Source organism: Pan troglodytes, chromosome 21 (assembly GCF_028858775.2).
Source record: "Pan troglodytes isolate AG18354 chromosome 21, NHGRI_mPanTro3-v2.0_pri, whole genome shotgun sequence".
Taxonomy (NCBI): domain Eukaryota; kingdom Metazoa; phylum Chordata; class Mammalia; order Primates; family Hominidae; genus Pan; species Pan troglodytes.
The window spans coordinates 60,781,484-60,807,965 of NC_072419.2; the positions used below are offsets into that span (position 1 = coordinate 60,781,484).

General features: G+C 39.5%; 1 protein-coding gene across 3 annotated transcripts in view; it reads left to right on the top strand.

Annotated features, from left to right (window-relative positions):
* Positions 1-26,482, top strand: part of DOK5 (docking protein 5) — a 175,248-nt gene that overhangs the window by 11,814 nt on the left and 136,952 nt on the right. The window contains exon 2 of one of the 3 annotated variants that reach the window (XM_009437440.5): positions 7,389-7,742. The exons of the other annotated variants lie outside the window; for them this stretch is intronic. Coding sequence (XP_009435715.1) covers positions 7,389-7,559 — 171 coding nt within the window. The 3' untranslated portion in view covers positions 7,560-7,742. Of the gene's footprint in view, positions 1-7,388; positions 7,743-26,482 lie in introns of those variants that run through there. 3 annotated transcript variants of the gene reach the window in all.

Genomic DNA, 26,482 nt, shown 5'->3' on the forward strand with positions numbered 1-26,482 from the left:
ATGTGTGCTTCCTCTTTAAATAAAGCTTATTTATTTAAAAAAGCAAAGTAACTTAATTAATGTTAACTTACAGTGCAGGTATTATATCACCATGCAGTGACAAAAATTTTGGAGGTAGGTGGTGGTACACAGATGCAGTGCAAATCCAAAGGGTGCAGGACTGAAGTGTGGGAAACTGCAGACCAGTGTACTTATTTTTCAAAATAGGTTTTCTAAAATTTCTTTACTTATAGCTGCCAAATGTCATCATTTTATATAAATAACTTAAAAATTAGGTGCTTAGGGAAAAAACTCCCATGTACCCAATACCATCCTCTTACAAAACTTTCCTCTGATATCACCATGTATATGTCACTTCTCACCCTCCAAAAAGTGTACAACCTTATTTTGGTTTTGCCCAAGCCCTTATTTTTTCTTCCCTTCATTCGGATGTACAATGGATACTGCTGTGATTAGCAGAAAGAGAAACTAGCAAGTCTCGTCAATGGACTAACTCTTTTATTTAATACAAGTTTCCATGTTTAGAAGAGCAATTCAACTCTTAGGATTCATTTTATTATCTTAACACCATACATTCATTCAACAAAAGAAATTTATTTTCCAAACTTTTAAGAAATCATACTTCTTTGAATCCCCTAGCAAAATTGACTCTTTATACTAATTTCTCAGTTTCCAGGTTTCTGCCTACCAAAGTGCAGATATGTTGGCTAATCTGTGTAAGAGCCACTTTTTGAGCCTGGGTTCCATTCCACCAACAGTGGCCTCAAATCTGGAAGTTATCACGAACGTAGTCTAGTCTTCAGCATCCATTAATTCAGTGTGGTGTAAAGTGAGATTGGATAGCAACCTTTCCCAGAGAGTTTGTCCTCTTGGAGAAGGCTTCACTGGTTTGAATCCATCTTCTCCATTAACTGGCTGCTCTTATGTCTGATTTTCTCCTGGCTGGCTGTCTCTTGGCATCCATATTCCTTCCTCAGAATGACTTGCCTTGACTACAACATTTAAGTTGACTCCTCACATCCTTCTAGAACATCACGTAATTTAAATCCATGTATAGAACTTAACAATTTTTCTTTATTTTGCGCCATTTATTTCTCTTCTCTTTCTGTTTCTCTGTTTCTATATACATTTTTTTCTTGTTTGTTTTTCTTCTGTAAGAGAGCGAATGAACAAGATAGCCAAGTCCCTGGCCTCACAGAACTTACTCTAAGAGACATAAGTTTTATCTTACATATATTATTTGCTTATGTATTTTTCCTTCCCTCCTTCCTTCCTTCCCTCCCTCCCTTCCATATATTATTTGCTTATGTGCTTTTCTTCCCTCCCTCCCTCTTTCCCTCCCCCTTCCCTCCCTCCCTTCCCCTCCCTCCCCTCGTCCCTCCCTCCCTTCCTACCTTCCTTCCTTCCTTTTATTATTAAATATGTGCATGAAGTAGGTGTTATTTTATGCCCATTTTACAAATTATTTACATCCGACAGTAAGTTCTCTGAGGCCAGGGACTTTGGCTATCTTGCTCACTGCTGTATCCCCAGGTCATAGTCCTTAGTAAATTCTCAATATTTGTTGATTGAATGGATGAATGGTTTTACTTCCTGTCAGAAGAATGGAATGGTGTATTCAGATGTAAGCAGACAAATAGAAAACTGTGCCTATATCCCATCTCATTTTGCAGTAGATTCTCTTCTGAACAGTAGAACATTTTAGAATTTCTCCTAGTTGTTTATATATAATCTGCAAATTCATTATCAGGAAATACAGCAATTAATATCAAAGGTTTGGATTTACTCCATTAAAATTAAATTTTATTTGATGTCTTTTGGAGTAGGTAATATGTACCCTTGGTACAAAATTCGAGGATACAAAGTTGATACACCGAAGAGTAGAGTTTCCTTTCATCTCCATTTCCTAGAATCATCTAGTTCCCTTTTTCAGAAGCAACCACTGTGAATAGTTTCTTCCAGAATAGTCTATATATAAGTAGTTTTGTGTGTGTGTGGGCGTGTGTGCATGTGTGTGTCTGTATGTGCGTTTGCATGCAATTTATACTTATATAGTCTTCTGAGCCATGGATTTCTTATTTAGTGATATATCATAGTTTTGAATAATTCGATAGGATTCCCCTGTATGGATATATCTTATATATTTTATTTGATTATTTATTTATTCTTCTTTCCTTCCTTCCTTTTTTTTGTTAAATATGTGCATAAAGTAGGTGTTATTTTATGCCCATTTTACAAATTATGAAACTGAGATACTAAAAGGTTAAGTTTTTGGCCAACTCACACAGCCTTATGTGTCAGAACCTGGGTTCGAATCCAGCGTCTATCTCTTTCATGGAACATTGGGGTAAATCCATTTTTTTCCTCTGTTACAAACAGTGCTATAGACCACTGCTCATCACACCCACTGGAGAGCCTGGAGGTGAATAAATTCTTAGAAGTGGGACTTATTGTTCCGAGGGTATTCACATGTAGAATTTCATGAAAGTAGCTTTGGGGGATGTTCTCCAGCAATGGACAAGAAAGCCCATTTCCTCTCATTTTGTCACATTAGGCCCGAGAGCCTTTTCAACGTCTTGCCAGTCTACGAGGTGAGAAATGGACTCATTTGTGTATAGATTTCCCTAACTTGTGGCTGAGTTTCAGGGCATTTTATAATTAGAATCTTTTCAGTTGTGCAGGCTTTTTTCTTTTAAGAGTAATATTTACTCAACTCAAAAAGTAGTTATTTAGTGAGCATTTAGAAACATATAAATCATAATTTACTTTCTTAAAACACACCTTCCTGGGAAATGGCTCAATGGAAATCTTTTACCTAAAAGATAGGATAAATTATATGTTAACTGTTACTGTATTTTTCTCTAAAAATTAAATTGTGAATTTGCACTTTTGATAAATGTATGTTGAATGAAATGATACATATATACATATACATACATATATACATACATATATTTTAAATTTAATCAGATAAATACATATTCATTAATACAGCTCAGTCTATATTCTTGGTCAATCTTATAAAATGCTTCAAGTGTGTCTAGCCATGTGGCAGGAGTGGGAGGGTAGGGGATGATGTGAATCTTTGTACTGAGTGCTAGATATAATTTCTGAATGTTGCATTTATGTTGTTCCTGGGTATCTGGTATCTTGAGCCTCTTTTTTCCTTTCTCTCTTATTTTTATTTTTTGAGACGGAGTCTTGCTGTGTCACCAGGCTGGAGTGTAGTGGCACGATCTTGGCTCACAGCAACCTCCGCCTCCCGTGTTCAAGCAATTCTCCTGCCTCAGCCTCCCGAGTAAGTAGCTGGGACTACAGGCGCATGCCACCATGCCCAGCTAATTTTTGTATTTTTAGTAGAGATGGGGTTTCAGCATGTTGGCCAAGATGGTCTCGATCTCTTGACCTTGTGATCCGCCCGCCACGGCCTCCCAAAGTGCTGGGATTACAGGCGTGAGCCACCGCGCCCAGCCTCTTTTCCTTTCTCTCTAAGCTCTGGCTATAGCATCTACTTTTCACTCTTCAAATGGTGAACTCTTTTCCGTCCATGTCTTTGCCATCTCACGCTTCCCTTTGTCAGTAACGTTCTTCCATGGCAGGCTCTGACTTCATTGTCAGGTCAAAAGTCCCCTGCCCAGGGAACTGTTTGACCATCCAATCTTAGGTGGTCTCCTTCAGGTATTCTCTGTCTCACTCCTTTTTAATTGCATGCAGGATCATGCCTCACAACTGTAATGATTTCTTAAATTATTCATTTCTTTGTTGCTTGTTTCTTCTAGTAACCACAAGCACTGAGCGGGTCTTTTTCTGTTTTGTTCATGGCTGAATTCTTAGTGGCTAGAATAGTATCTGAGCACACAGTAGGTGCCAATAAATATTTAAGTGAATAATTGAAAACCTGAAATAACATCTTGCATGTTAAATTATGAAAGAGGCAAGTCACCCTAGCATAGAATACATACTCATATTCATATATGTCAAGAAATTCCAAAAGGTTTGTGGAATTCTATTGTGTGATTCTTGATTCTTGTAGCCTTTTTGCAGTATCGCAGCTGCAGTCCCCAGGACAGGCCAAACTGGTAGAAGAGAAACCTGGCCAGGGTGAGAAGGGCCCAATTTTCACCCCTGTCCTACTGCCGGCCATCTGCTATGAGCAGACCATGTCACTGAACTGCTTACACCTCGGCTTCCGCTGCGGAAGATGGAGACGGAGATGCCTGCCCTCCTTCCCCCACCAGCTGTTCACCTCTGCACAGGAAGGGTGACTGTGGATGTGAAGAGCATCTCAAGTACCCGAAACATTCTATTCAGTCCCAAGTGGGTCTCCGCAGCATCCCACCATTGGCTTCCTGAGTGGAAAATAGCTGAGAAAACTTGGGATTTTTCTCCAAAATTGCCATGACTTGTATCAGATCCCAAACAACTGAATGTATTCTTTACTTTGGATTCCAAGAGTGATCTCATATTAGAAAAAGCAGAGTTTAATTTCTGGCAAAGAATGGCAAAAAATGAAAGAGAGAAAAAGAGAGAGAAAGTGAAAGAAAGAGAAAAAGAAAGAAAGACAAAGGGAGGGAAAGAAAGAAAATGGACCCACTCTATCTACAACAAAGGATATCATATGTATATATGACATATATACATATATATAAATTCATATGTCATATATATAAATTCTTTTAATGTAACCAGTATTTTATATTACATATACATGGTAGAGAAAGAAAACAATGCAAAAAAGGATAGAATGAAGAGAAAAATTTTCTCCAACCCCAGACTGGTCTCACTTCCTGGGGTTAGTCATTCTTAGCAGATTCTTGTATATTAGTACAGAGACGTTTATTAGAGGCAAGCATAAAAGTGCATGTACTTGTGTGTGTATATATAATTTGTTTTACACACATGGGTTCATATTATACAATCCTATTATATACTTTGTCCCTTTTAACTTATGTTGAAACACTTTTCAAAAATTTTTATGAATGGTCAATATTCATTTTTTTCTATGTCACAATTTCTTTAATGTAGTCCACTAACAATGGACATTTTTAGGTAGTTTCCAGGTTTTGCTATATAAACAATGAGGTAGTGACATCCTTGGGTATACACTCACGCATACATGATACTGTATTTCTAAGATAAGTCCTAAAAAAAAGTTACTCTTACACAGTTGTGTACATTTACACTTTTGAGGAATAAAACAAATTTTCTTCAAAGAGGTTGTACCAGGTACACTCTGGTAAAGAGTGCTTGTAAGAGTGTGGCTTTGTGTGTGTGTGTGTGTGTGTGTGTGTGTGTGTGTGTTTTAGGAGCAGAGGTAACAGAGAGAACAACCTTTTCAAGGATGTTCTTGGCCAGGTGCGGTGGCTCACGCCTGTAATCCCAACACTTTGGGAGGCCAAGGAGGGTGGATCACTTGAGGTCAGGAGTTCAAGATCAGCCTGGCTAACATAGTGAAACCCTGTCTCTACTAAAAATAAAAAAAGTTAGCCAGGAGTGGTGGCGGGCGCCTGTAATCCCAGTTACTCGAAAGGCTGAAGCAGGAGAATTGCTTGGCCCTGGGAGGCGGAGGTTGCAGTGAGCTGAGACTGAGCCACTGCACTCCAGCCTGGGCAACAGAGTGAGACTCTGTCCCCCTCCAAAAAAAAAAAAAAAAAACGGATGTGTTTGTCCCTCTGCTCCTTGGCTCAATCCCCCACTCCCCAAATCTGTTCCCTTTATGGCAAATTGATTACCTAAAAATTGAATCTAATTCTATCCTACCTTTCTTACAACTTTCCTGTGCCTTCCCCTTGCACATGAATATCTCTGAAATGTACTCAGGACACTGTGTGACCCAGAGCCTGCTGCGTTCACTCGCCGTGTCATACCATACTCCCCAAAATCAGTGCATGAGCCCAACACACCTCCTTTAGTTCCTCCAGTAGGCACGCGCTTTCCTTTGTCACCATCCTTATATGTGCTCTTCCTATTGACTAGCAAGTTCTTCCCCTTACTCTTAGTTTCTCTAATTACTGCTCATCTTGAAAATCCAGGCTGGGATGTCATTGATTTGGAGATGCTTTTTCTGACATATCCCAGTCTAAATGGTAGGGGTAGCCACATGCTACATGTGGACATGTAAATTTAATTAAAATTAAATATAAACTTAAAAACCCAATCCTTAGTCACACTAGCCACATTTTAAGTGATAAATAGCCATGTACATAGTCATCAGTGGCTACCATATTGGACAACACAGATATTTTTCCAGGCTGAATGCGGTGGCTCAGTCCTGTAATCCCAGCACTTCGGGAGGCTGAGGTGGGAGGATTGCTTGAGGCCAGGAGTTTGAGACAAACCTGGGCAACATAACGAGACCCTTGTCTCTACAAAAATTAAAAAAACTTTGTTGGGGGTGGTGGCTGGCACCTGTACTCCTAACTACTCAGGAGGCTGAGGTGGGAGGATCATTTAGGCCCAGGAGTTGGAGGCTGCAGTGAGCCATGATCATGCCACTGCACTCCAGCCTGGGTGACAGACTGAGACCAAGTCTCAAAATAAAAATAAAATATTTCTATAATTGTAGAGAATTCTATTGGACAGTGCTTCCCTATATTACTTCTTCATAATACTCATGGCTATTTAAAAATACTTGTTTTGAGAGTGTTGTTTTGATGATTTTAGCCTCACTAGCCTGTGAGCTTCACAAGGGCACAGCTTGTCTCGCTTCTTGCTTTTTCCCTTATATTAAATGTTCAATAACTATCTGTTGAATGAATGATGAGTGAATGAATTAAAGAATTCCTCCCAGCTCTTCGCTTTATTGTTGTACTCTTAATGTTCAGTGGACCTTCTGGGAAGGAGCTGGATGTTCTACACTTTTACTGATTTCCTTCAAAACTGCAGTTGGATACCTTAGCAAGACTCATTCATCTGGGGATATTTAGCCTTTCCTATTGGGCTTGACATTTCAGAATCCATTGCTTAACTGTGGGAAGATTGACTATGATTGAGCTAGACCTGTGTGGTGAGCATGGTTTTAATAGTTTGCTTCCCAGATCTCCATCTGTGTCTTAATGACTGAAGCATTCCTTCTCCCAGCTGCTTGGAGTGTGATTCAGTGACAGCTTGCAGCTGAGCTGGTACTTAGTTGGGTGTGGTGGCTGGCACCTTTAGGCAAGGTAGCTTGGCCCATGGTTCTCCCTTGATTTTACCCAATGTTCTCAAAACTAAAATAGCTCGTTAGTTTAATTTTCATAAAATGGAAATTTGATAGATCATATTTTATTTATTATGTTGTTAAAATGCCGCACTCTCCTCAGTAGACTCATACACTGAAAAAACTCTTTGGAAGCCCTTGCTGAGAGTACATCACAGCTGACCTGTGCCCGCCCTTGACTCCCTCCAAGGTGCTGATCCTGAGAGCCCTCCGCAGTGAACACCCTGCATGCAGATCTCCTTCTTGGAATCTGTTCCTGGAAAACCCAGTCTCCAGCAACCTGATGTGTAACTGCAAATCTGCAACTTTAGACCAACCTTCTAAAGAGGGATTTAAGACCTTTTTCAAGAATCTGGCTTGATTTTTTGGCCCATGGTTCTCCCTTTATTTTACTCAATGTTCTCAAAACTAAAATGGCTCTTTAATTTGATTTTCGTAAAATGGAAATTTGGCAGATCATATTTTATTTATTATGTTGTTAAAATGCCCCAATCTCCTCAGTAGATTCATACAGTGAAAAAAAATAAAAAAGAAAATACCTTAACTGGTTCATTACATTGAATTTGCACTGGGTAAAGGGTTAGTACCAACTGTGTTTTTCTCTGGGAGGAAGAAGCTCCAAACAGTAGGCAAGATTTCTGTGCCTTAAAGAAATGTTACTTTAGCTTTTCTTGCTTCAATGGCCTAATAGCAGCTCTTCCTGAGTACCTGTTTATATCACCATAAAAAGGGAATGCTGGTTATAGCTCCTTGTAGCCAGAGGGAAAAGAGATGCTTTTGTCTGTGGGATTGATTCCACTTTAATCCTGAACAGGGTATTTGGCCATCAAGTAGCCTACTGACTGAGCGGAGAAAATTTTATTTTAATTTTTTCTCATAACTGTCAATTTCATTGGGCAGCTATACATTTCTGGGGAATATTTGTATAATAGATGGAATTATAGAAGTTACGCTCACAAGCAGATATTTTGAGATTGATTAAAGATTTAGAAAGAAGTGGCTGGGCGCAGTGGCTCACGCCTGTAATCCCAGCACTTTGGGAGGCCAAGGTGGGCTGATCACCTGAGGTCAGGAGTTCAAGACCAGCCTGGCCAACGTAGTGAAACCCCATCTCTACAATAATTAGCCGGGTATGATGGTGGGTGCCTGTAATTCCAGCTACTTGGGAGGCTGAGGTGGAAGAATGGCTTGAACCCGGGAGTCGGAGGTTGCAGTGAGCCGAGATCATGCCATTGCATTTCAGCCTGGGCAACAGAGTGAGACGCCATCTCAAAGAAAAAAAAAATTAGAAAGAAGTACATTTCCCAGGCTTCTGGGGTACCTCTAAGTGAGACTGACAATTTTACACATAGGACTGCAAAAGTTCTTTATCATACAGAAGTAAATTTCTGAAGTTAAATTCATTTTAGAGAGACAGACACAGGATCAAGCGTGTGTGAAGGAGATTGGACATTTTATTGGCATTAAATTTTGAAGCTTAGTTTTCAGACACAGATGAAGTTGAATATTATAAAGATGAAGAAAAGATCTTTTGTTAGACTAATTGCTCTAATATTAACTCAAGAATGGGTCAACTTTCTGCAAGTTAAGGTCATGCATTCTAGGGAATTCGATCTTGATTTTAAATAGGCGTTATGAATACAAAGTTAGAAATACCAGTTTCTCCTTTTATCTTACAAAGGTGTAGGCTGAGAAAGGCACTGGCATATTAGCTGGAGAAAGACTAACAGGAAGAATATAAGGGTTATTAAAAATGTTTCCTACTATTCTCTGATCTAGAGAGGCATGCAAGTGAAGATCATATTAAATTTAAGGGAGAGCATATTGGATGAATAACATCAGTTCAAGTTTTGAAATCCTTGAAAAGAAAAAAAGAGCTGAGCACGGTGGCTCATGCCTGTAATCCCAGCACTTTGGGAGGCCAAGGCGGGTGGATCAGGAGGTCAGGAGATCGAGATCATCCTGGCCAACACGGTGAAACCCCGTCTCTACTAAAAATACAAAAATTAGCTGGGCATGGTGGCGGGCACCTGTAGTCCCAGCTACTTGGGAGGCTGAGGCAGGAGAATGGCATGAACATGGGAGGTGGAGCTTGCAGTGAGCCGAGATCGCACCACTGCACTCCAGGCTGGGCGACAGAGCAAGACTCCGTCTCAAAAAAAAAAAAAGAAAAAAGAAAAAAACGAACCAGCATAAATCGACATTTAGAGTACAGAGAGATTCGATATTAACTTCTCCAATTCTGTACTTTACAGATGGGGAAACTGAGGGCAAGTGAGATTTCATGATTTCTCTAAGATTCTGGCCTCTTAGTAACCACATTTTTAAGCTGTAAAACATATAACCTGGTGGCTCAGAGCATAAACCTCTGTGGGAGGCGGTGGACAGACAGATCTTTCTATACCATGGCTTCATTGTGATTCTGGACACGTTACTTAACCTCTCCTAATTTCTGTTTCCTCAGTTAAACAATATCAATAATTATGGCTCCTGAATCACAAGGATGTCTTGAACATTAAATAAAATAGTTGCTGTAGAGCCTTTTCATAACCCATTAGCTACTTTGAAAAGCAGATTCTGAAGTTGCGGACCGTGGCTGGTTGTTCACCTGGATTCCTGAGCCCTGGAACATAATGGGTCCTTAATGAATCAATGAATGAATATTACAAACCCGAATGTAGAGACACTGCTTCATGCATTATGCAGGCTAAAATTGTCATCCATTTAAAATGCCAGTTTAAACAGTCTTACATTTGAACAACATGCAGCTACTTTACTTTTGGAATATCTAGTTCTGAACTCTTGTAATTGAAGTGTAAACTTGTGTAACATAAGCATAGGTAACATCTTCTAAATGGAGGAGTGGAAGGTTAAAAGGTGGCATAATCTATTATAAGATTAAAAACATCGTCCACTAATGAGTTTGAGGTTTTCATGTTTTGCTCTATTCTATGTTACTCCATTTGCTATATCTTGTAGAAAATTGTCCTGACATATTGTGGAGTAGGAGGAAAAAAGTGAGTGTCAGAAAAAAAGGAATTCTGGCACAAATGTGTCCACATATATATTTCTGCATGCTTGTAGGAAAATGAAGAAAGGAAAGGCTTCTGATAGTAACTGTGATAAAGGAACTGTGTTTTCCTTGAAGTGGGTGGAAGTGAGTTGAGTGGTCATTTGCTTTTGTATTTTTGTGCTTTTGTATTTATTTATCTGCTTATCTAGTAATCTATATTATTTATTCATTTATACAGTGTACATTCTTACCTTTTGTAATACAATAAAAACAATATTACGACCCTAATTGACCAGAGACAAGGAACAGTGGTTGGAAGGTGATTTCTTTTAGTGAATCTATTTAAGTTAAAATATTTTGAAAATCCCTTCTCTGTGTCGTAAGGGTACATACTCAGATATTGTATTGTGTTGTCTTAAAAGACATCATCCAGTAACATCGCTAAACTTTTCTCTTATGTATCTTTTGGGACCTTGGAGAGCAACAGATCATGTTCATCCATATGTAAATTAATCCATTTGTCACTTTCACTGTATATTTTGTGTTGCAGGAGAATTAGTGAGGCGGTGTTACTTTCTGCACCTTAGCATAATTATTGTGTCTTTGTCAGAGACAGTGTAAATCTTGACATTTACAATGGAATATATTTTCCTTTAGTGACCATTACTAATGTTGTTTTAATTAAAAGCACTGATAGCTCAGGGTTTTCAGCAACATCTCTCCCATTGTCATAAATTAGAGGATTGAATTGTCTTATTTCATATCCTACTATGTTTACCAAGGGAACAATAGCAATTCTAGCTTGTCAAAGGAGACAAAGATGGGATTTGGATTCATCTGCTCATATATTTAAGAATTGCAGCTTGGGTCAGTGAGAGACTGTGGTCAGATTGAGCAATTGGGAAGAGGAAGTTGGGTCATATTTTCAGAGTAAATCAAGCTGATTCGGAAATAAAATGTACCTTGATAATTTGTTTACTTTTAATTTTTGTCACACTGCAAGTGTTGGTGTTTGCTGTTACGTAGCAAAATTACATTCAATATTTAAGGGCCACGATCCTGGTGAATTGTAGAAAGAGTGTGTTTTGTTTAGGACAATAATAGAAAGTGGGGAAGGAGAAAATCATGTTCTATTGAGCTTATTTTATTCACAAGCTAGTATTTTTGCAGATTTTCGCTCTTTAGCCAAAAAAGACTTTTTTTCTCCCCTGTGGAAGAATAAAGCCATCTAACTGTCACTTAAGGGCGGTCACTTGTAATGCAAATATAGAAATACGGAAATATTGACAGATATGAGCTATATGCATCAGCATTCTGAGTTTGAAATTAATAATAATGGGACACTGACTAATAGCTGGTTCTGTACAGCACTATATGCTTGTACAGGGTAAACAGTTACTACCGGTGACCCCAATTTCATGGATGAAGAAGTTGGGGATCAGAGCACTGTCAAAGCTTGTCCTAGGCCACATGGTCAAGAGAGATGAACCTAGAATTTGAACTTGGGAATGTTTAATTAATTCTTAATTTAACTCTTGGGATAAGGTTTAAACATTGCTGTTACTCCTTTGGGAGAGAGAGGAGGATTCTTACATGCCATGCTAGATTTTCTGTATTCATCCTTTTTAATTCTCTTTTCACTAATCCTTTAAGGCATGTGTTATTAACTTCATTTAAGTTTTCAGGAAACTCAGGCTCCAAGAATTTGGAAGTTGTCCAGAGTTACAGACAGGGTAAAGGTTTGGATAGAGTTTGAATTTGTATTTGTGGTACCGGTGTCCATGCTAGTTCTGTTACCTATACCTACCCTGATACAGACAGACCTAGAAGTCTCATCAGAATGCTGGATGGATGAGGAAGTGTGGGTGAATCAGGCATCACCCACAAAGACTGCTTCTGTGAGTGTTCTGCTAATATGGCAGTTATTGTACTGCTATGCAGCCAATAATAGTGGAATTATTACTGAGTGGGAGGCTCTGTGTTTCACTTATGTTGTCTCTATGGCCAATTTAAAAACATCTCTGTGTACATTAGTAAGGTTAAGACACAGATTAATCAATCACATTTACACAAACAAGATGCTCACATCCACCGTTTATGGTTAATCACATTACTTGACCAAGTAGCAATATAGCATAATGGTTAAATCTGGGATTCAATGGAATCTCAGTCTATTCTGATGTGTTGTCACTGAACTCATTTTACAGGTAAAGAAGTTTGGGCTTGGAGGGATGCACAATTCACTGAAGATTGCTCACCTCGGAACAGGAGGAGCGAGGGGCTCAGATCCATGCCTTCTCTGCTTAATCTCTGCTATATTGATGCATAGTCCTGTAGCCAATCCTTGTAATTTTAATATTAGTAACAGGGCTAGGTGAATACCCCAGGTTACCACTTGAAGATTGTCTCACTTAGATATGTTCTCGAACTGCTTTATTTACCTGATCCTCTGCAAATGAGGAGAAACTTCAAGAAGTTGCTAAATAAAAAAGTTAAAAAGTGGATTTTAAGGAAACTAAAGTGAATGCCATACAACCGACTTGAAAAACAAAGGAAGAAGATGCAGCAGGGGTTTGAGCACTCTTTGTGGGTTTATTTCTTTAGGAAAAAAGACTAAAGCTAAATTCCATAGTTAGAATCTTTAGAAGAATCTTAATAACCAAGATCATCACCAATATAATAAACTAAATTTGAACACTGGACACGAAAAATATAGGGAAGGCCACATAGATGTCAATAAACATTTTTCTTCTTTTTATTGTCATTGTTTTGCTGAATTTTACAATATTTTCCTTTTAGTAACCTAATATGAACCTACTGCCCCAATACAAAATTATCATTTTGGTATATTTCTTCCTATTTTTTCTCCTAAACATTGAAAGTTTCACATGGTTACAATGATCACATATTTACAATGTCATACCCAGTGTATTTTTTTTTTTTTTTTTTTTTTTTTTTTTTGAGATGGAGTTTCACTCTTGTTGCCCGGGCTGGAGTATAGTGGCACGATCTCGGCTCACCACAACCTCTACCTCCCGGATTCAAGTGATTCTCCTGCCTCAGCCTCCTGAGTAGCTGGGATTACGGGCATGCGCCACCATGCCCGGCTAATTTTGTATTTTTAGTAGTAATGGGGTTTCTCCATGTTGGTCAGGCTGGTCTCGAACTCCCAACCTCAGGTGATTCGCCTGTCTCAGCCTCCCAAAGTGCTGGGATTACAGGCGTGAGCCAACCGCACCTGGCCGTGTATATTTTTAAATGTATTTTGTTATGTTGTAAATACTTCCCCAAATCATCATTTTAACCTTAAAACTGTGAGTTTGAAGTCTATGATGACTAGGTACGTAATTTACTTGATAGTAAAAACATTTAAGTTGTTTTTAACTAAAAGTGACACTCAGGCTTGTAACTTTGACCATGTTTTAGATTGTTTCCTTGGAATGGATGTGATAATGAAGTTAGAGAGTTTGAATATTTTTATGGCTCTTAATACATATTACAAATTAACTTCCCTATGGGCTATGATTTACATTACAGCCAGTTTTTAAGGCTAGAAATCTGGCAGTGGGGCTGGGCGCGGTGGCTCACGCCTGTAATCCCAGCACTTTGGGAGGCCGAGGCGGGTGGATCAGGAGGTCAGGAGATCGAGACTATCCTGGCTAACACGATGAAACCCCATCTCTACTAAAAATACAAAAAATTAGCTGGGCGTGGTGGTGGGCGCCTGTAGACCCAGCTACTCAGGAGGTTGAGGCGGGAGAATGGCATGAACCCGGGAGGCGGAGCTTGCAGTGAGCCGAGATTGCGGCACTGCACTCTAGCCTGGGTGACAGAGCGAGACTCACTCTCAAAAAAAAAAAAAAAAAAAAAAAAAAAAAAAGAAAAGGAAAAAGAAAAAAAATAAATCTGGCAGTGGGCCACAGAGGTAGCTGATGTTCTATTTGTTTTGCAGTCATCCATGCACTGGTTATAGGATGTGGCTCAGAATCCCAAACTAAGTAATAAAACAAAGTCATATGTAGAGTCCAATGTGTATATTTCGACCCTTAGCATGAAGATACATACAGTGTTTTGTGACTTCCATAATTTAGAGTCTCTGTAAATTCTTTAACTCATTTAGGAATTTCATTGTAACCAAAGAAAACTTAAATATGACTTAGCAATGGTGAGCTGTGCTGTGTTCAGCACATTAATAAATGCCACCAAATGATTTCAATGAACATTTTTATTTCATTTGTTCTGAAACTAGAAAGAAGACACTTAATATTGGTTTCTGACTTTTGAGCAAGTTTTATTTCCTCGGTTAATACTCTGAATGTAATTTACTTGCTATGCTTGCTAACAATGGAAAGCATTGAATTTGGTTTTGTGGCTTATGCTCTTTATCAATTATATGCCATTGGTAAAGTTGTCTACCTCCACTGCAATACTGGGAAGGTTAATAAAGAGAGAGCGTGCTCATTTGAGTCAGTTCTGTACTGACAGAACGTGCATCTCTGGCTATTTGTGGTATGTATATGGCCTATCAGAAACTACAATAATAATTGAGACCAATTTAATAACCATTATACCAGTGACCTAGTCATTCTTGTAGTTTAGTATATTTAATGCATTTACATTCATTTGTGGATCCATGTAGACCACACATTCATTCATCTATTCAACGACTTTTCATTGAGTACCTTCTATGTATAAGGTAATTCTTTGTACCAGGAGATAACTGGTGAATCAGAGTAAACCAGAAAATAGATGAATGGTTAGTATCGTTGCTTTGCACTCATTTAATGAGTCATTTTAGGATTACTATAGCAACACTATTAAAAATTTTACAGTCATTCACATGGCTCGAAATTCAAGAATTAAAAGTTCAAAAGGGTATACAGGAAAGATTCTCTCACCCGTTTACCCAGAGCCACCAATTCTCCTCAAGAGAGCAATCAATTTTATAGTTTCTTCTCTTTCAGCCATATTTCAAGCATATATCAGCATATACATATATAGGTATATTTGTATATATGTCATGTGTGTGTACACCGCATTTTTTCCCCACAAAAGTAGTATATATGCGCTATCCATTATTCTCTAACTACCTTGTGTCACTTAATAAATTTCAAAAAGCTCCTTTAATTATTACTTAAAGATTGGCCACATTTCTTTTTTATTCCTGTCAGCATGGTATTTCATTGTGTTAGATATTCTATTAATTTTGAATTCTTGTTGATTATATTTTATCATTATTATAAATAGTACTACAATGCATATCTTTACATAAGTTGCTTTCACTTAGATTTTTTTCCTTAATAACTAGATTTGCAAATTAAAGTGGAGCAAGTTTCTATGGCTATTGAAAAATATTCTTCAAGTTATAATCTGGAAATATTGATCTACAGTATACACAGAATACTATATTTTGTGTAAGAAGTGGGGGTAAGACTGTATATTTGTATTTGTATATATGTGCTTGTGTTTGCACAAGGAAATAATGCATTTAGTTGTAAGTCAGTGACTGGGTCTGGTGCAGGGGTAGGAAATAGAGGTGGGAAGCAGGCTAATTAATATATACCTCTGAAATAATTTTGAATTTTGATGCATGTGAATGTATTACTTTTTCAAAAAATTAATATTAACTATAAAATTAAAAATTAAAGTATATTTATTATTCTGCCATTTTCAATATATGAGTACACATGGATTTTTTAAACAAATAATTTTATAGACTAGGATACTGGAAAAGTGGTATAATCATGTGGAATGCAGGAAGTCACAAAGTGGACCTGGCCCTGGAACTTGTTCATTGGTTGGATCTAATTCATAGTTTTGTTGCTTTTATTCTTGATTTTTTTTTTAAAAAAAATGGAAAAGTAATGAAGTGTTTCCCAAATGTCAGTCATTTATTCATCCTCTTCACAGTCTTTGTCATATCTGTGAATAGCTTTCACTGTTATTCACTTACTACTTCGCTAAAATAATTTATTTTTATTTTGGATTTTTATAGCAGTGCCATTAACAAAAAGCCAATATTATTTTCCATGAGTAGAAGCTGCATAAATTGGAGCTCCTTCAGAGAAGAAGAACCACAGGGAGATATTTAATTAGAGGTTTGGTTTGGGGATTTTGGGGATTATTTCTTTTGCACTTGTAGGAACCTGGTTTGCAGGGTCTAGGTGCTCCTAGTGCTGAAACCTGACATCAGAAGTGAAGATGGACATAAAATGAGGGGATTGAAGACAAACTGCAGCCTATGAAGATGGGCTGGAAGCATCTGATTTTCAAAGCCCCCAATCCACCAACTTCAAAGATGGGGTCATCTTGTAAGGAGAAGAGCTAAGCAGGTGCTTGGCCGAGGTTTCTGAGGAGCTGAAGGAGGATCTGGAAGCAGTTAAAGTAGTTGCAGCCCAGCTGTTGTCCATGCCACCCTGGTGAACCAGCACATCAGAGACAGCGTGCATGAGTGAGAGTAGTGTGCACTGCCCTGAGCTTCCAGCGGGGAAGCTCACCTTCACCTTCCCACATCCTACAATATGGCTACCTTTGTCCACCTTCCAGATCTGGCTACCCTCAATATGGCTACCCTAACCTTCCCACATCCTACAATAAGGCTACCTTTGTCCACCTTCCAGATCTCACGGTCCACCCTAATTCTGACCTGTGCAAGGAAAGCAATTCTTTGAAAAATAGTTCTAGTTTAACTGAGCTGATATAATACAAATCCACTGCAAAAGATAACTAAAAATAAATACAATGAAAATGAAGCAATATTAGACACATTGCTCAATGAAGGCACTGAGCCTGAGGCTTTCTCTTGTTGAAAAGCAAGATCTGGAAGTTTTAGGGGGGGTTTAAAATTATTGTTACCCACTGAATGGAACTTCTCCTTGACTCACTCAGAAGGACTGACATGAAAAATGAGTATCTTTCTCAATGTGAGGTTCTGTGCCATTTGTTGCCTCTTCCAAAACAGTTTCTTCTTCTCCTCTCTCAGTTAAAGGAGGATACAGGGGTGATTGGAGATGGTATCATGCTATCCTTGGCCTTATCTGCATTTCTGCTTCTTAAACGAATGAAATGATGAACTAGATGATCATATGGTAGACAGAAGGGAAAAGAGTGATTTTATTTATCTGTAGACAGAGCTCTTTGAAGACCTGTCATGGGTGCGCATCAAAGACAAATGTTGTGTGCATCAAAGGCTTGCTGGCTTTTGAGGTGGTAGGTGAGAAAAAAGCATAGTTTGGCTCATATCTGTGAAAGGTGTTTTGGCCATCTCAGTACCCATTGGAGAATTTTGTGTAGCTAAAGAGACCTCATGACTTTGAGTTTCTGGCAGACCTACTAACTGTGGATGGAAGCACCAGGGGCTGGCTTCTCACTGAGATGCTTCTATTCATATCTGTCCCGGTGGCATTCCCCAAGTGGTGTCTCCTGGATCCCCTCCATTCTTGAATCTGTGCCTCATCCCACACCCCACTGCTCAGGTTTGAATTGGTTCTGCAGTTTACCAGTGGTTTGACCTTGGGCAAGTCACTTCAAGTCCCTGCAATGTAGGGATATTATAGGCTCCAAATCACTGGGTAGTTGTGAGGATTAAATCAGGGGTTGGTAAATTATGATCCAAAGGCCAAAGTGCCCCTCTCTCCTGCTTCTTTTTGCAAATAAACTTTCACGGGAACACAGCCATACCCATTAGTTTACATGTAATCTGTGGCTGTTTGCACACCTCGCAGCAGCAAGTTGAGCAGTTGTGGCAGAGACCCTGTGGCTCACAAAGCCTAAGATATTTACTGAAAAAGTTAGCTGACCCCTGGATTAAACAAGTGAATACCTATAAATTCAATTCCCCAATGTTTATGGGCTGCTATATTGAGGTATTGAGCCTATAAGAGTGAAGAAACACAGACAAAAGTCCCTGCCCTCATGGAGCTTACAGTTCAAGGAGGGAAACAGATAATAAAGCAAAAAGAAAACCCCCAAAATGTAAAATATATGTAAAGTGATCTAGTGGTATGGAGGGGGAAATGCAGGAAATAAAGAGAAAGAGAGAGAAAGAGAGAGAGAGAGTGTGGGGGGTGGGAGATGCAATTTTAATTAGGGTCATTAGGGAACCTTCACTGAAAGAGTAACATGACATCAGAGCCGTGTGGACACATGAAGAAGAGGGTTCCAGGCAGAAGGAACAGCCAGCATAAAAGGACAAAAGCCTTGAGGTGAGAGTGTGTGTCTGAGTGTTCAGAGACCAACAGGGAGGCCAGTGTACTCAAAGCCCACTGGGTGGTGGAGAGGAGAGACCCGAAGATGCTTTCAGTGAGGTGGGACTTCCTTGGCCACAGACAGGATGTTGCATTTTGTTCTTCATGGGAAGGAAGGCACTACTGGCTTGTGAGCTGGGGATAGTGTGCTTTGGATTGCATTTTAAAAACATCACTCTGGCTGCAGATGGCGGCCACGAGTGGCAGCTTGAACTGGGGTTAGAGCTGTAGAGGTGGTGAGAAGCAGCCCAGCTCTGCCTATATTATAAAAACAGAGAGATGAGAATTCCCTGACAGATTTGGAGTGCATCAGGAAAGAAAGAGAGAAGTCAGGAAGACTTTGATACTTTGACTTGGTCAACTGCAGGAATGGGATTACCATTAACTGCAATGTGGAAGAAACAGAGATAGGGCAAGTTTTGGGGTCAAGGTTAAGAAGTCAGAATCAAAGATGTTAATTTTGAGCTGCCCCTTAGACATCAGGGTGGGATTGTTTAGAACAATGTCTGCCATGTAGTAAATTTTCAATACATGTTGGCTGTACCATGATTGGCATTATTACTGAAGGCTTACTCAATACATGCCATTTTATTTCTTTAAATTTTATTTTAATGTATTTTATTGAGACAGGGTCTTTCTCTGTCACCCAGGCTGGAGTGCAGTGGCACGATCATGGCTCACCGCAGCCTCCACCTCCTGGGTTCTAGCGATCTCCCACGTCAGCCTCCCAGGTAGCTGGGACTACAGGTAGGTGCCACCACGCCTGGCTAATTTTTACAAACTTCTTGTAGAGGCGGAGTCTGTCTGGTTGCCCAGGCTGGTCTTGAACTCCTGGGCTCAAGTGATCCTCCCTCCTTGGCCTCTCAAAGTGCTGGGATTAGAGGTATCAGCCACTGCTCCTGGCTTGATAAATATTTTTGAATACCTACTATGTGGCAGCACTGGAGAAACAATGACTGAGTTCTGGTTTCTGTCTTCATGGGGAGATAGAGAAACACCTGGCGATCATACGCGAGGTCACTGCTCTGAAGCAGTGCAGCTTTCGGGGAATCACAGACTCTGCCTGGGTCCTAAACATGATTTCTTTGAAGTTAGCCATTTACAGTTTATTTAATCTATCTATATCCTTGTCCTCATCTATAAAATAGGAACATCAACTTTATTTGGATAATGCATCTAAGTGCTCAGTAAACACCAGCTGCTAGTATAACATAAAGGATTCTATAAAATCAGTCATTTGTTTCACAAGTATTTTTTGAGTACTTATTACCACGTTACAGGAGTTTGGAAAGTACTTGGGATATAGTATGAACAAGAACACCCTGCCTTTAAGGAGATCAAGGGGGACTGAGTGGGGATAAATAAATGAAAATGATAGGTCAAGGTAATAATTACATAGAAAATAAAAATATATATGTTCTACAGCAGCACTGTCCAATGGAGACATAATTAGAGGCCACATGTGAGCCACATGTACAATTTAACATTTCCTAGAAGCCACATCAAAAAATAAAGTGAAATAGGTGAAATTAACTTTAATGCTATATTTTATTTAATCCAATATATCCAAGACATTATCATTTTAACCCATAAAAATATAAAAATTATTAATCAAACATTCTACATTATCTTTTCTACTAAGGCATCAAAAATCTGGTATTTTACGCCCTGTGGCACAATTCTTTTCAGCCTAGCCACATTTCAAGTGCTTGAAAGCTACATGTTGCTGATGGTGGTTGTCACATTGCACAGTGCAGGTGTTGAATGATGAGGTGTCTGCTTTAGACTGAATGGTCAGGGGAAGCTGAGATCTTACGACAGGAAGGACCCAGCCATGAGAAATTTGAAGGAAGCCCTCATGGGTACAAGATAGAACTAGGCAAAGAACCTAGGGCAGGAATGGGCTTCTTATGATAATTAAAAGCAGATCAACAAAGCCACTGGGGCCACACCCTAGAGAACAAAAAGGATAGTCATATCACATTGGAGAGTTATTTGGGGCCAGTTCTGGTAGGAGTTTAAAGACTTCTTGATGAGGAGAGTGGATGCATTCTAAGTGTATTGAGAACCAGTGGAGGGTTTAAGAAGGGAAGTGATATGATTAAGCTATCACTGACTGCTATGCAGAGAGTAGAATGTTAACAGCAAGCATGTAAGCACAAAGCCATGAGAAATACATCCAGTCTAGCTTTAGAAGCTCAAAGACAGCTTGGAGGAAATGTGTCCTAAAGAGGACTTACCCACGCCAAAGTTGGGTTTAGATGGGGTTTTCAGAGTCGGGGTGTTTTAGACCCATAGACTTCAAACTTTTCTGATTATACAATGCATGCAATTAAAAGTAGAACTCCCAGTATTTGTATAGGTGTTTATTTCCTATACATGTGCACTGCTATCAAACCGTGTATTGCAGTGTTATTATTTTACTACAATTTTTCTTATTTATCCCACCTCCCCACCACACATAAATAAAAGTTTCATTATTTTTTTCTTTTATCCCACCGCATTTTACTTTGGAAATGACTGTTCCAGGCAGACAGAATTGCACAGGCAAAGGGCTGGGGATATAATGATGCTTGTCACACATACGAGATGGCAGGAGCTTATATCTGGAGGGTGGAAATAAGGAAGTGGGTAAGGGGATGGTGAGGGAGTGTTGAGAACTGTGCAGGGGCTACCTCATGAAGAGCTTGCAGGCTTTGGGGATGTTTTAATTTTTCTATTTATTTATTTATTTATTTATTTTGACACAGAGTTTCGCTCTTTGTTGCCCGGGCTGGAGTGCAATGGCGCGATCTTGGCTCACCGCAACCAGTGCCTCCTGGGTTCAAGTGATTCTCCTGTCTCAGCCTCCCAAGTAGCTGGGATTACAGGCATGTGCCATCACACCTGGCTAATTTTGTATTTTTAGTAGAGATGGGGTTTCTCCATGTTGGCCAGGCTGGTCTTGAACTCCTGACCTCAGGTGATCCGCACCCCTTGGCCTCCCAGAGTGTTGGGATTACAGGTGTGAGCCACTGTGCCCAGCTATTTATTTATTTTTTTAGACAGAGTCTCGCTGTCTCACCCAGGCTTAAGTGCAGTGACACGATCTTGGCTCACTGCAACCTCCGTCTCCCCAGTTCATGCGATTCTCCTGTTTCAGCCTCCCAAGTAGCTGGGATTACAGGCACACACCACCCCACGCAGCTAATTTTTGTATTTTGGTAGAGACAGGGTTTTGCCATGTTGGCCAGGCCAGTCTTGAACTCCCGACCTCAAGTGATCCACTTGCCTCGGCCTCCCAAAGTGCTGGGATTACAGGTGTGAGCCACCGCACCCGGACTAATTTTTAATTTTAATTTTAATTTTTATGTTTTGAGCTGGAGTCTTGCGCTGTCACCCAGCAAGGGTACAGTAGTGCAGTCATGGCTCACTGTAGCCTTAAACTGCTGGGCTCCAGCGATTTTCCCATCTCAGCCTCCCCAGTAGATGGGACTACAGTCGTGCACCACTGCACCTGGTTAATTTTACAATTTTTTTGTAGAGACAGGGGTCTTGCTTTTTTGGCCCAGGTTGGTCTTGAACACCTTGCCTCAAGCAATCCTCTCACCTCCACCTCCCAAAATGCTGGGATTATAGATCTAAGCCACTGTGTCCAGTTGGGAAAGATTTTAATATATTTTCATATATGATGGGAGGCCATTGCTGGGTTTTAAGCAAGAGATGGTGTCTAGTATTTTGGTAAGCATTTTACATTCATTTTCTCATCTTATTTATCTTTAACATCTGCAAAGCAGGAACAAATGAAAGGGTTTCAAGCAAGATGGTGACGAGCGCATTTATTATTGAGTAGAATTTTCTCCTTTCTCTCCTCTCCACTTCTCTAATTAAATTCTGTAAGTTAAAACTCATGCTGGTAAAGACCAAGCTTTAATCACAGAGAGAAATTTCATTCTAGGACAGACTGCTTGCCTGCTCACACTGACCCCTGCCTCCACCTGTCCCGAAAACTAACGCTGCCTGGGGGCTAGTCGACTAAAAACCACCCAGTTACACTGCGATCTAGAAATGTCCATTGGAGGCTTTCAGATGGCAGTACATATGCTTTTAAAAATACTGGGGTGGGGGGATGGGGGGAGGGAGAGCATTAGGGAAAATAGCTCATGCATGCTGGGCTTACTACCTAGGTGATGGGTTGATGGGTGTAGCAAACCACCATGGCACACGCTTACCTATGTAACAAACCTGCACATCCTGCACATGTACCCCAGAACTAAAAATAAGAATTAAAAAAATACCGACTTACATTTTTTTGGTTGCATTCTTTATTCATATGGGAAATCTGCTGCTATAATAAACAAAGCTATTCATTTTTCTTACTGTAGGTTCTCCTTTCTCCCTTCCTTGGTTAAGCAAACTCACCCTAGAAGGGGCTGTTTATCCACAAATCCTCAGTAATTAAGAGTCACACTTGACACTTAATTTTAAAATATATGTACACTAAATAACATAACATTTTAAAAACAGCTGATTTTAATCTTTGTACTTGTACAGTTTTTAGCTTTTTATTAGATTTAAAGAGAGAAGAAAACCATTTTATGTTAAATTTTTAGTCACTGTTAAGAGAGGTGTTTTATTGCCAATCTCTTTAAACCACAGCCAGGCATGTATACTCAGAAAATTACTTTACATAATAATGACTAACTGGAAAAACTGATAATATTATTGAAACATTGAGAGAAATGTTGTGGGGGTTTTTTAAATAAATTCAACATAGGATCCCATGGCCTAGTTTTGGAAAGAACAACTCTCCTTCCCGCTCTACTGGAATCCAGTTGGCCCAGCCCCCGCTGCCTTGCTTGAGTTCCCTTACATTGCCCTGGGTTGTGTTGGCTTGGAAGGCTGCCTGGCCTTGTGTGCTTGCTGGGCTGAAATTACTCTCCCTGCTCGGCTATTGGGAGCACACCCCATCTACAAATTTGTCCACTTGATTTCACTCCTGGGCCTCTGGAGTTGAAAGAGTAGCTCATTAAAATGGGAATGAGCCAGAGGGCTCCGCAGGGCTGGCTTGATCAGCACTGTCCGTGGTGCTCAGCAGGACAACACAGAGTAGCATTTGCGTCTGAGGACAGTCAAACCCACATCACCAGGCTTCAACCACAACTGCAGTAATAGCTACCATTTATTATTTTCTACGGGCTCAATGCTGAGCTAAACACTTTCATGTGCTTTTATTAAGCTTTACCTTGACTTCATGAGCTAGGTAGCATCACTTTGGAGAATGAGGGTGCTTTAAGTCACACACTTCCACTTCCAGGGTATCAATGCTGCATTGACCACTTCCTAGCTTTGTGACTTTGGGCAAGTGGACTAACTCCTGGTTGCTCACATTTACCCATCTTTAAGATGGGGATATACTACATAGAGCTGTTGTATCAAGCAGGATACCATAGTGCCTGATACGTAGTAGGTGCTCAATAAAAGTTATTGACATTGCTTTGCTAATAGGTACTTAGGTTTAGGGAGGTGAAGTCACCTGCTTAACTTCCTCATGCTCATACAACAGATATTTTCTCTGGCCTTACCAAAAGATGAACCAAAGAAAGTAAAGTAGAAAAGGTGGTAGATAGCTGATAATTTTTTTTAAATGTGTTTCCAGTATGCTAGTTTGTTATACATAGTTTCTTGGAGAATTTAAAAGCCGTTGGCTTAATGTTCATTCACTGTCAACTAACACTAGGTAAACATTCATAGCTGCAATTTGTATTGGTGATGGTGCAAATGGCAGAAAATTCGATCCAAACTAAGCAAAGAGGAAGGTATTGGCTTATCAGATTCAAAGGCCCAGGGATGCACCTGACTTGAGGAATGGCTCATTGCTGGAGTCAGTGACATTGATGGGACCTGATTCTCTCTTGGCTTTTCTTTCCTTCATTCTCATACAGTCTCTTCTTGGGGTTGCAAGATGACTGCAGCAGTCTTAAAACTCATATCCTTTCAGATTCTTTCCCAATGAGGGAGAGAATGTACTTCTTTTTCCTAACTTTTGAAGAAGCATTTTTAAGCCTGGCCTTCATTGGCCAAAATTAGGTCCCATGTCCACCATTGAATGAATCTTGTGGCTTAGATGATGGGGTAGGAGGATTGGGTCAGGCCATTCAGTTTGCTCTCTGTTGAACCTGTGGCTGCCTCTACCTTATACACACCAACAGAGCAGAGGTGGCTTCACCAAGGAAATGTGGAGTGCTGTTTACCTGTGTGAAAGAACAGATGCCCCATGACACAAGCAGTAGAAATCCACTAGACTACTGAATACATAATGAGTAGACTCACCTATGAATGTCGAGACGTCTGCTTCCTTTCTTTTCCTATTTCCTGAAAGTTTTCTTTCTGCAAAATATACCTATTCAGAGAATAAAGAAAAAATAAAGAATTATCCTTCTCAAGGGAAAAGAGCCATCTATAATGCAGTCTTTTAGATTTTCTGCTGGTCCCATAAATATTGCAATACATTGTTTATACTCAGACCATCACGTCATTTATGATGATTAGCAGGAACTCATAAGGCATTGACTGACCTGGACAGTTACAATTTGTTAAAAATATGCATTGTGATTTTTTTCTCATATTGGGGGTCAACTTAAGAAGTTGACTTTGTCATTTATACACAGTTTATTTATCCATGGTAACAGCAGCCTACAGTGGGCTTAATTATAGGCCCACTAATTATTTGCCTTTGCGACAGTGAGGGTGATAAAACATGGGTTTTGATAAGAAAGTTTGGCATTTTTAGTAGTATTCTTTTATGTTAAAATGTTGTACTTTGCTTTACTCTTATGAAAACACTTTTTGTTAAAAAAAGAAATTTGCTATGAAGGATAAACTCCATTTCAATGGTGTATATTAGTCTTTGGCCTCAGTCACTACATAGCTGCTGTAATGTGGTTCTGGGGAAGCCCATCACCAGAGCACGTGGCAGCTGGGAGTGGAAGAAGGGTGCAAAGGAGTAAAGGAAGCAGAGAGGAGCAAGAGCAAACATTTGTGGGGGCCTAAGCATGTTTCAGAAATGTTGCGTCAACTCTTATTTCCTCATAACAAACTCATGATGTAGGTTTGTTTTGTAGACACTGCTGGGCATCTCACTGATGGCTTTTTCCCCCTTATACACCAGCAGATCCTCGGGTTGTTTGGGGTCATGTGATACCCAGCTAAAATAACTACATTTCCCAGCTCCTCAGCTCATGCTCAGTCATCTGATAGGGCTTCTGGTGAAGCCCTTTAATAAGGGGCAGAATATGTTGGCAACTTGTCTTTTGCCTCTTCCTAGAGTGTACCCAGGGATGCTCCTGGAGATTGAGCAGTCATCTTGGAACTATGGGCTAATAAGACATAGTAATTAGTTTTCTGTTACATTCAGCTGAATGCAATTCCTAATTAGAAAAACATTGTTCATAGTATTTAATTGAGCTTTTTAGTGAGAACTAAGCAGTCACTTTTTATATCCAGCCTGGGACCCAGCTTCACCAGTTTTTCCAATTTTTAAAAACAAAATTGGAAATCAGCTTTTACGTAAAATTTTGTCTTAAAATATTGGTTTGTTTTGTTTGCTGGTTTGCTTTAAATACTCTGAGCAAAAAAAAAAAAAGAAAAAAACCAACATCCATTTGTAGGCCACCATTTTGCCACCACTGGTCATTTATTGCTTTCATTTATTCACTTAATAAACCGTGGAGATGTTGAAAGTAATTCAGAAGTGTGTCACTAAAGGACTAGAGAATAAGACTGTCAAAGGAAGATTTTTAAAACGTGAGATTATGAAAGTTGAAGAAGAGTGGGCTGTGCATTGACTAATTAATAGTTTTCAAATATATGAAGGGATTTTAGACAGCTGATGTTGACTATCCTTTGTCTTCTGCAGAATAGGGTAAAAAAGAAAACACAATTGTTTTTCAGGAGAAGAATTTTGAATAAATGAATAAATACAAGAACAGTTTTCTAGATGCTGAGAATTATTAAATTTTAGCAGAGGAAGGGGCTGTGGGCCTT